General features: G+C 38.0%; 1 protein-coding gene across 1 annotated transcript; it reads right to left on the reverse strand.

Moving 5' to 3' along the window:
- Positions 1–7,101: 7,101 nt before the first annotated feature.
- LOC138358151 (calphotin-like) lies at positions 7,102–9,442 on the reverse strand. The gene is made up of 2 exons (XM_069315654.1): positions 9,397–9,442; positions 7,102–7,484 (listed from the first exon to the last, which is right to left on the reverse strand). The coding sequence occupies exons 1-2, from the start codon at positions 9,440–9,442 to the stop codon at positions 7,102–7,104; spliced, it is 429 nt and encodes a 142-aa protein (XP_069171755.1).
- Between the last annotated feature and the right edge of the window lie 2,749 nt (positions 9,443–12,191).

Raw genomic sequence — 12,191 nt, forward strand, 5'->3', positions numbered from 1 at the left:
GCTCATTTCATTCATGCTTTTATTCATTACGTAATTTTTTCCCATCTTTGTGTATACCTTTTACCTTCCTCTACTTAATAGAAGAGGGATCCCTTGATTGTTTCAAGTGTAGGAGAGATATATATACGAATGAGTTTGGGTGGATATAAATAGGAGCTGCATCGTATGGGTCAATAGGCCTTCTGCAATTATCTTGATTTTTATGTTCTTAAGATGTTTTTCCTCGGGGCGTTTCTTCTCGCTTTCCTCCACGTCTCGCAGTGTTGTTGTTTTTTCCCAGTAGCCTTTAAGGCTCGTGTTTTATCCCCTCTCTTCTATCCACTCTTCCACCCGTCTTCCCCTACCCTACTCGTCTACCCTACAATCCTGTCATGCAGGCGATGAGTCACAATAACGTGGCTAAAGTATGTTGACCAGACCACACACTAAAGGGTGAAGGGACGACGACGTTTCTGTCCGTCCTGGACCATTGTCGCAATCGACTTGAGAATGGTCCAGAACGAACCGAAACGTCGTCGTGCCTTCACCTTCTAGTGTGTGGTCTGGTCAACAATCCTGTCATTCTTTATTCCTATTAGCCCCTCTCACTCCCCTCATTCTCTCAATCCCCATCCATACGACCCATTGTCACTGTCCCTTCTCATCACTTCCTCGATGCCATCAACTGAGAAATGAAGTATCTAAAGCTAACGAGGAAATACCTTAATATGTCTTCCATAACTGTAGACTACAACTATTACAACTACAATCGTTGTTGTTACTACTGGAGCTACTTCTACTATTACTACGACTAGTTCTATTAACGATATTGCTACGACTATTTTCCCATAGGCATTCCTCTCACGTTCGTGTGTCTAATAACCTTTACCAAAATGAAAATGGTCCCATGAACCGAAAATATGGCCTAATGGATGACTATTGGTTTTCATCCAGTTGGTAAAAGTGCCAAACGCCACATATGTAGCTGGTTAAAACTCTTTTTTACTGAAGAATTAACGAGATAAAACGAGGCAGTGCAATGCAATAACATGTTATCCTGAAAATAAATACTAACTCTTAGTAAAGAAATAAACGAACATCTTTACTCAATTAGTTAAATAATCAGTGCGTAATTTATTTAAAAAGTACATGATAAATTAATTAAAAATATCCACAAATATTTAAATTAGTCCAAATCTAGAAGCTCATATTGAAAACATTTATCATGGAATTGAAAAGTAAAACCCTGAAATGTTAAAGAATTCTGCATTGAATTCCACATGAGACAGCAGTTCGGCGCCCAGAGAGTACCAAAGTGTAGTGCAGGAGCGAATATAAGCCTCCCTTTTATTTTAAAACCAGTATAGAGGTGGCTTATGAGGTCCTTCTCAAGAATTTTGCAGCCTGGCTCCTGCTCCTACAAAAACTTGTTCCTTGAAACTAGTTTCCTCAAGCTCACTACAAGGACTCTCAGCTCATTTTCAATCACGTGGTCATTCGAATTTTCCCTCATTCTTATTCTCTTTTTCCCGTTCATTCTAAAACTCATCTACTCTCATTCTTTCCTTTCCACACCCTCAGGTTATCACTCATACTAGTTCTCTTTTTTTCTCATTCTCATTCTAGCCTATCTACACTAGTTATCCCTCCCTCGTTGTTCGTGTGTACCGTTGGATCAATGGTCATAATAGCAAAGATATTAGCACGGTATTAAATATATCATCACGCCACATAACAGGAAACAATATTATATATATATATATATATATATATATATATATATATATATATATATATATATATATATATATATATATATATATATATATATATATATATATATAAGTTTCGATTTACCACAGGCTGAGAAAATATTTTGGGAACAGGGTTGGTGATTAGTGGAACAGATCACCGGGTAACACAATAAAAGTAGGATCCCTTGATTGTTTCAAGCGTAGGCTAGACATGGGGTGGATATAAATAGCAGCAGCCACGTATGGGTCAACAGACCTCCTATACATTCTTTAATTCTTACGTGCTTATGTTCTTATGCTATACATTGGTATGAGATGTTGAGAGATTACGGAATTATTCTCATATACCTCTATGTGAACACCAACATATGTCGGTAAAGTTATGAAGGATAATAAAGCCGACACGAGACTCAGAAATCACAGTGGTGACAGCCAAGGCCCGAACAAAGTGACTTCTGGCCACTGATTGGTCCACCGTAATCACATCAGCTTCTCCTGACTAGACGCGATTGACCACCGGTAATCCTATCACAGCCTGTCATCATTTCCGCTGCAGAAAGCCAACCCATTTTCAGTCCATGTGACCCTGTGGTCTGAGATATAGGCTTAACACCCCACGAACATGGTATTAAATCAAAGACCAATGATTTGAAGACCTCAGATGTGGCATTAAGTACAATGTACGCGGTTCAGAATGTAATAATATTGCCAATTTATTAACACATATGTTCATCCTGTTAGATAATAGGTAGAAATCGTCAGAGAGATGCAATGTGTACAAATATTACAAGCGATATCATGCTATTTAAATTTTCTATATCTGTGTTTTATGGAGATCTTGCACAAGTTCCCAAGCATTGCAACAAACACACAAGCTACGGAAATAACATCAAGACACTCGAGAAAATTGAGAGATTTACCAGCAGACTGTACCAGAGTTGACTACAAATGTTCATGAACTGACGATGAAACTACAGGTTATTGGAAGACAACGGCCTTGCGTAACAAATGTGGTGGACTAGTGAAATAAAAGGCACCGCGAGATTAACGCTTTCTCTGATTCATTTAAAAGAATTTATCGCCCCAACCCCCCACTATTATGCCTACAAACAATGACATAGAAACGTATACAACACCAACTCTGTTAACGGGGATAAAAGTACCATGGAGTCAGCAGCATACTCTTCACTGTATAAAGTTTGAACAGTATTCAACAACAAAATAAGAAAGCATTCAAATCACTATATACCTCCTCTATACACATAGAAAGTGTGTATATATTGTGACGATAATCTCCTTCAAGAGATTGAGCCTGCTCTTCCCTCCAAAGTTCGTCGATACATAAATCCCTATACAACTAATATGGAAGAAATATCCAACAACGACAACATCTCCAAGGTTTGCCAGAGAGCAAAACGTATGCAGCCAGGAACACCTGCTCCACCTCGAACCACCAAACTACCTGTCTTGTCGCCTGCTCATCGCTGATTGGCTGCGGGTCCAGTTGCAACTGCACTCCACCCACCACACTACTTGATGTCTGGGGCCGCCACGACCTCAGTCCTCAGAATATCCAGTGCTTTCATCAGGTTAACACGTCTCGTTGGTAGACTAAGCAGTGGCTTAAGTGTACTAAGAGAGGTGATAGCTTAAAGCCAATATTCCTGCACCTCTTATTTGATTGTATATTGTTCACTTGTTATTACTCACTTGTCTTAACGTAACTTTTCATTTTGTCATTTGATTATTCTTACTATTTTGATTGATTGATTTTATTATACGAATTTGTATGTCCATTTTATTCATGTTTTGCTTTTCTAACGTAATTAAAATTTCATTGTTAAATTTACTTGTGTTTTGTGTGTCTTCTCATTACCTTAACACAGACGAAGTTCCAGATTTTCTATTTTTTGTTTCTATATGTGACGAGGCCATACCCCTAGCTTTTGAACAGCCGAACACCAACGCGTTACCGTCACAATATATATATATATATATATATATATATATATATATATATATATATATATATATATATATATATATATATATATATATATGTATATATATATATATATATATATATATATATATATATATATATATATATATATATATATATATATATATATATATATATATATACACCTCCTATGTACGCGAGAACAGTTCCAGTTGATGCTGCACCAAAATGAAGTGCAAGTTAAGGTTGCAACGAGGCTCGTTCAAGACTCCAGGACAAGGATATAAAAGACTGAAAGACCTAGAAAAGCAGAGACAAATAAGACACAGAGCATAGACTTAAAATACTTGGAGGTGTTGACAGAGTGGAAAGTAAGAAAACGTTCGCAGTGAATACCATTAGAACTAGAGGACAAAGGCGGAAGTTTAACACAAGAGCCACAGAGATGTAACAAAAAAATAACGAAAGAGTAGTTTTAAAATGGAATAAAATGAACGAGCAGGATGTAGAATATAACTATATTATATGAATACAAAATAAATTCTTAGAGCAAAGTAGGTCATGAGTCATTACATTAAACAAGCGGTCGAGAGAGAGAGAGAGAGAGAGAGAGAGAGAGAGAGAGAGAGAGAGAGAGACACGAAGAGCTAGAGCTCAATCCTGCAGCCACAAATATAGACGAGTACCTATAGGTAAGTGCAAACATGTGAGCGCACACGCACGCACGCACGCACACAAGCAGGCATACATGCACCCACGTATATACATATATATACAGGAATGAGAACTGACTCTACGGGAAAAAGCAATGTCCCTCCTGGTATATATATAAATATATTCTCTCTTTCTCTCCCTCTCTCTCTTCTCTCTCTCTCTCTCTCTCTCTCTCTCTCTCTCTCTCTCTCTCTCTCTCTCTCTCTCTCTCTCTCTCTCTCTCTCTCACACGAATCTAGAGAGTTGGAGAATAATTTTTTTAAATATTTTGACCCCTTCACAAAAGGAGTGAGAAAGCAAAGAAAAACCAGGTTAAAATAAACCTCTGGAGAAAACATTCATCAACCTGTTCTCTCTGGGGCAAGACAGGTAGGTCTCAATTTCCCATTTCAAGAATTGAGAGAACCGAGTTCTCTAGTAATGTGGTTTCCTGTGCCCGTCTCCTAGTACCAGTCAGGAGAATGGAACTCAGACACACACACAGGAATCAAAAAGGATTGAAAGATGCGAGAGGAATACGATTTCGGAATAAAAGGAGAACCAATGCGACGGAGAATAACGAGAAGAAAGAGCAAATGAAGGTGAATTGGTAGAAAAACAAATATAAAGTAAAGGGCACTACGGTCGCTTTCTAGTACATCTCCTAGGAAGACTTCGACCATCTATCCTCACTGATATGACTCTCACTCTCGGCAGGAAGATAGAGTCTTGCAACCATTCTGTACTGTAAAACATTCATTCAGTTGTCACTTGAGGGAGAGCCAAACTTCCTCCTACTGTTTCAACTATTACTCAATTCTATCAAGTGTTTATGTTTCTACTAATACTATTACTGATAACCGTATTGTTTATATTCATATATATATAATATTTGTTTTGCTGCTAACTATATATATACATATATATATATATATATATATATATATATATATATATATATATATATATATATATATATATATATATATATATATATATATATTATTTATGGTATAAATAATAATTAAAAAGAGCATTATTAATTATCAATTATTACAGCTAATTTGTTTATATATGAACGCTTTCTTAACCTCCTATTTAAATTACTACTACTACTACTACTACTACTACTACTACTACTACTACTACTACACGCTCATGTAATCTACTTGTAATTCAAATTCTATACTGAGCATTAGATTGTATTTTTCAGTACATATTCGAAGACGTACTAAAGTGTTGAATCGCGGACTCCCTGGCCTCCTCCGGGGTGTCTGACCTCTCAAGGCATTATTCATTCGAGTGACTTGAATCGATACACTCAAGTCAGGTGTCCTGGTGAACTATATTTGTGGTTGCAATCTTAGAAGGTGATATATTATAGTGTTCTGTGATCAGGCGAAGCCACTATTTTCAATTGATTTACTGTGTATTTATTAAACTCTAATGCTATTTATCATTTTTTTTCCGAAATATGTTGCATCTAAAATATGTTGCCAGAATTGAACGCATTTTTTTTTTTGGCTGTTGTCTTTCTTCACATAATTTATTCCAATTTAACTACCCGGGACACACACACCTACACACACCTACACACACACACACACCCACACACACACACACCTACACACACACACACACACACACACACACACACACACACACACACACACACACACACACACACACACACACACACACACACACAAACCTACTTATGTGGATAGTGGCAAGGGTAGCTTGTATATATGTACTCAAGCTATGCATTCAGAGAGTACTCAAGATACAAGCTATTTATTCAAAGACAAAAATAATGTGATTTCCTGCTCTCGTTGATATTCTCTTCATTATTAGTCGTTTCTCGCGGAGGAAAAAGATTTCAACTGTCATTTTCCATGGTTGACTTGTTGATTGTCGAGCTCAGATCTGAAGTGTGATTCGCTGACACGCGTTCTGATGGTGTCGAGTATCAGAGAATATTTCTATTTTAAGGATGACAGGTCACAGGGCTCTTGTGGATGGAGTGTAAAGAATTATTTAAATTCCAGCTAATTCAACTTAAAAAATCAAGTTTCCATTTTAATTTCTGTATGTATATGATGCATGGTTCTTACATGTCCTGAATAGCTAAAAGATTATACTGCAAATATGAATATACAAGTCTCTGAAGCCTCCTTGCCCAATCGTCCGTAGCTCACTCTCACTTCAGTCTCATTTCTTCTATCATTTCTTCTCCTCCCCATATTTGTCATTTCCCCCTTCCATACCTTACTATTCCATTATTCTTCTACCCACGCTTAAAACGCTATCATTCCGTGTTTGAGGGCTGGCTCTTTGACACCCCGTGACAGGAGCAGCAGCTGACAGCAGCTTCTAAAACCTTACTGATAGTCAGAGGATAAGAGCAAGACTAAGAGTATTCGAGTCTTTATCTAAAGACTTCGTTAAGGGCACATACTGGAACCCTATCAGTCTGATTTTTGTTGGGAACAAGGGAAGAGATAGTGAACCTTTCCTTACCTTCAGGGTAAAGGAAAACATATATATTTAAAGAGCTAATGATATAATTGTTGCCAGTCCCAGAGCAGATCAGATCAGAAAAGCAGATCAATGATCAACAAATTAATCCTGTCACCTTAGAGAGAGATTAATCCTGATTAATCTCTCTCTCTCTCCATAATACACTCGAGGGTTATCTAATACAACATACAGTTACCGAAAGGGCTGTAACGCCACTGTGGCCATCACAGTTGCAACAACTGCATTCACAACAACTACAACAGCTGTAGCCACAACAAGAACAACAACAGCTGTAGCCACAACAAGAACAACAACAGCTGTAGCCACAACAAGAACAGCTGTAGCCACAACAACAACAGCTGTAGCTACAACAACAACAGGTGTAGCCACAACAAGAACAACAACAGCTGTAGCTACAACAACAACAGGTGTAGCCACAACAACAACAGCTGTAGCCACAACAAGAACAGGTGTACCCACAACAACAACAGGTGTACCCACAACAACAACAGCTGTAGCCACAACAACAACAGCTGTAGCCACAACAACAACAGCTGTAGCCACAACAACAACAGCTGTAGCCACAACAACCACAGACAACAACAACAACAGCTGTAGCCACAACAACAACAACACACTCGACAGCCGTCGGCTAGGACTAACATGTCTGCTCCAATATGCATCTTGATGAAGTTAATATTAATGTTCTCTCTTAATAATTAATTCTGTTAAATGGTTCCATTAGTGTTGTTCTCGACTGCCTAAGGTTTAGCTGCACTTAGTATACGATGCAATATTCCATTGTTGCTGTCAATGAAGCAATCTTAGTTTCAACATTAATATTTACGTGGTATTTACCTCTGTAATAAACATGGTATATTGGATCGTTTCCCTGACTTGTGTCTGACTTTCATATTCTTCCTCGCACTCCCACAATGACTTATTAGTGATTCATATTGTTAGGAGCATGGAGTAAAATTTCAACAAAGAATGAAAGTTAAAATGTAGAAAAATATATTATATATGTTTTCTTGATCAAGGACTGACCCCTGACGCACTCCGAGCCCATATCCCAGCTTCTAGTCAATCCTTATTTCCCAGCTCTTAGTTTATTGCCAATTATTTCCTAAGAAATATAGTCATTCTAACCAGGAGCTTTCTCTAGTTAATTACTTACCTCCTGCCAGGGAACGGATGATAAAAATGCCACGACAACATATATCTTGTTAAACTGTTGCGTTTAAGTAACATTTACACTTAGTAAATGCTACTTAATCTTAAGTAACATCTACTAACTTACCCTTAGTAACACTTAAGTTATCATCGAGATAAACACAAACACCACCACGAACGAAAAACTACAAAACACCCCACTAATTATCACGCACGTTAGCATACACTCGCAGCGTCAAATAAAAGCAGTTTAATCTTAAAAAAGTGAGCAATTAAAATGAAGACAGAAGGAGAATAAGAAGAGGAGAAGGAGCATGATTAAAAAAACAATGAGGACATAATACTGAGGAAGGTATAAACTTCTGTTTTTTAAATTAAATATTGGCGATAGTCACCTCGAGGTAGTTCTTACTAGCCAAACGTTCTTCAGACCGCTTATGACCTGATATCAGTTATGACCTGATAGCAATTATGACCTGATAGCAGTTATGGCTTCATAGCATGACCTAACTTAGTAGCCAGGGGCTCTCCAGGTAGGTCATACTCTGCTACTAGCGGGTTGTCACAAGTTAAGGGAACAACCACATTATTTATCTGAAAATGTATCTGAGTTTTTCAGAGACGTAAGTCACAATAATGTGGCTGAAAATTAGACACCAAACCCACAAATTTGATGATAAAGGATGTGACAATTTTTGGGTCCATTCTGGGGAGTCCCTTTGCAGCCATTTCAGCGGCTCAGTAGCCCACTGTTACAGTTTGGTATCTTGCTTTATGGAGTAGAGCAAAGTACACGGGTCTCGAGCCGTTAGGTCTTACCTCTTCTATCATCCTCAAGCTTGGCGGACAATATCTATATTTCATTTCACACACAGTCTAGTCTCTTGTGACTGGTGTATATGCAGGTAATACTGGCGCTAAGTATGTATATAGCTTCCCTGCGTCAGTTTTGAACTTCCATGGAGTTGTGATTAACAAACTATCGTCGTTTCTCGAAATATATAATTTCACACCAACGTGCTCTAAATTTTTCAACCTGGGTGCTTGGCACATACAATATTTAAATCGTGGTTTTTGAGACATTCGACATTTTTGGTGCTGGGAAAATTAAATATATTTTTGAGAATTTTGAGCTGTTAATAGTCAATCTTAAATATTTTGAAAATAGAAAAAAGGGAATTCTTTCATAGCACACAAAGGTTGTGAGTTACCATCCTAAAGAGAGTGATTTACACGAAGCGCTCTTTAATTATACACAAGAGCAGACTGCACGCGACTCCTGTTAACAGACTTAAAACTTTCTCCTCCTCTTACTCTCAATGCCTTTCTCAGCTTCCATCTCATTTGAAGGGTTCAGCATAGTAATCTAAGGGCAGGAATCATCTTATCACCTCAGGCCTTCATCTGGTGCAAAAGTGTACAAATGCATCGAAGACAGAATTTACCGAAGTAGTAACAAAATGTTAATGATTGAGATGGGTTGTTTTCTAAGCTTACTTCACATGAATGCCTTTCTCCAAATTACTTTTCCTCAGTCTTCCTGGATCTTTCCCCTTCCCTTTTCTAACCGTTGAGGCAATAGCTTGGGCAGCAACTGCAGGACTGTCGAGGGGGCTGGTAATGGTTGCATTACACGTTGCAATGCAGCGAAGGCGTGCAACCTCTTGATAGCTTTCCTTACCGCGGCTCACCGCCCCAAAACACCTTAAAAGCAACATTTACGATACTTTCAGCCGAATAGGGTCGAGAAGCATTGCTAGAGCCACATCAGGCTTTTCATAGTGTGAAAAAGATAACACGATAATGGTCAAGGGAAGGTCTCCAGCTCCCCTTCTCCGCCTCCACTAACCCACCACGAGAGACACACACTCTTCCCCTCTGATGGGTTTATGTTACTGCTTGCTGGACTATAACAAGCTGTGGCCAAACTGGACTCAATAACCGTGGACTTTATGCTGGCCAGTTGCTCAGATGGACCATTTGATTCGGCAGTTACAAGTGTAGTTAACTACTTCACTGAGCTATGTATTAGTTCATTCACACGTAGCAAAAAAGGCTCAGATGTTTTGAAATAGGAATCCCTATGACTATAGCATGTTGTATCGACCTAGAGCGTCATTAATTTTATTTTAGCAAACATTTAGTGACGATGAAAGAAAAGACAAGTCAACAAGATGCACGTCCTGTAAGACTGCGCGCCATCTGTTGAGCGTGGCACAAATTATTTTCTTTCATTTCACAGCTATCGTCATGATATCGTGAAAATTTGCCCAGGACCGCTCTTTTTCATTCTTGGTTAACGTAACTTATTCACCTTATTCATCGCTTAGTTAAGATATGCTTAATACGTCTGGAAAAAAATTGTGTAATAACAAATTTTCATGAATATTAGGCAAACAATTTAAGTTCAACTGAATATCAAACGAGAGAAAGCAAAATTTAAGTTTTCAATATTTATTTAATTAAGTGTTATTACAATTAACAATTCTGTTTAGTGACATTATCACTTACAACAGTTATCACTTATCACTTATAACAGACCTAAATAAATAAGCAAATTGATTTTTAATGTAAAAATATATTAAATATGGTGGCTTTAATCCTACACACAAAAAAAATTCAGATACAAAATATTACCTTATAAATACTGAGGATTTTAAATCTCTCCTTATACATCTTTAAGAACCTATTACCAAGTTCAGAATAAACATGGCCTGGATATATGGTGTACATTGCTAGGTAAAGCCTTTAATAAGCATTCTTTATTAAGACACTGACATGACCTTCGTGATTGTCGAGTCCCGCCTTGAGGTTAGTCCATCGATCTGTGGGTCAATGTGGTCCCAGATGGTCGCCTTGCCTGAGAGTAACCTATCTGTTTACCTATCCTCGGTGCACTCTCTCAGTCATCTCATCAATTTCCCACTCCCTTCTTCCATCCGTTCACCCACCAATTCCTTGCCTTCCTGTCCGTCACCATCTCTTTTCTTTCCTCACAGACATGTTATTGTCGAAAGTAAGCACTAATCCGGTAGCTAGGATAAGCAAGTCAATTATTTAGTGTATTTAATCTGTTCCATCGTTAATCGCACTCATTTATATCCTTCCTCTCTCTCTCTCTCTCTCTCTCTCTCTCTCTCTCTCTCTCTCTCTCTCTCTCTCTCTCTCTCTCTCTCTCTCTCTCCTAGGCAGATTGTTAGGGCCAGAATTGTTAACATTAGCAGGCAACCTTTCACAGTCTGCGAGATGTGTTTAGTTGGTTTGTGGTCTCTGTATGGATGTGTTTGTTTGTCCCTCTTGTCTATTTTAACTATGCTGTTTGCATCAATCATGCCGGAACTATCTGTTTACATCTGTATGCTTGCGTCTGTCTATCTACAGCTGTATGATTGCGTCCGTCTATCTACAGCTGTATGCGTGCGTCTGTCTATCTACATCTGTATGCTTGCATCCGTCTGTCTACATCTGTATGCTTGCATCCGTCTATCTACATCTGTATGCTTGCGTCCGTCTATCTACATCTGTATGCTTGCATCCGTCTGTCTACATCTGTATGCTTGCATCCGTCTGTCTACATCTGTATGCTTGCATCCGTCTATCTACATCTGTATGCTTGCGTCCGTCTATCTACATCTGTATGCTTGCGTCCGTCTATCTACATCTGTATGCTTGCGTTTGTCTGTCTACATCTGAATGCTTGCGTCTATCTGTCTACATCTGTCAGTTTTCATGTCTGAATTCAAACTTGAATTAAAAATAGAGAAAATATTGACTGAACTATGACTGTGATAAAATTGACTGTGAATTTTATTTCACTGTTTTTATATCTATTCATTAACGAGGTGCCAAAATTGCGATAAAACTCGCTGGTTATTTTATTCTGACCACAAGTCGTTTTTTCAAAGAGCTTGTAATTTATTTTTATTTTTCTAAACTTTACATTTCAATTTACGAAAACTTAACATCCTGGTTATGACGTAAAATATTCTGGTATTTGCAAAAAAAAATTTGATAAAGCTTTGTCCTTTCTATTTCCAAAGTTTTAGAATTTACACTCTAAACTTTATATTTATTCAGGGACGAGACAGCGTCTCTGACGGCCGCCGTGC

This window comes from Procambarus clarkii, chromosome 82 (genome assembly GCF_040958095.1).
Source record: "Procambarus clarkii isolate CNS0578487 chromosome 82, FALCON_Pclarkii_2.0, whole genome shotgun sequence".
In the NCBI taxonomy this organism is placed as follows: Eukaryota; Metazoa; Arthropoda; class Malacostraca; order Decapoda; family Cambaridae; genus Procambarus; species Procambarus clarkii.

Bases quoted from the DNA above. Each gene is read 5' to 3' on its own strand.
- LOC138358151 (XM_069315654.1), bottom strand. From the start codon at position 9,442: ATGCTGAACCCTTCAAATGAGATGGAAGCTGAGAAAGGCATTGAGA. The intron at 7,485-9,396 runs GTAAGAGGAGGA...TTGTGGCTACAG, and splicing joins AGCTGAGAAAGGCATTGAGA to CTGTTGTTGTTGTGGCTACA.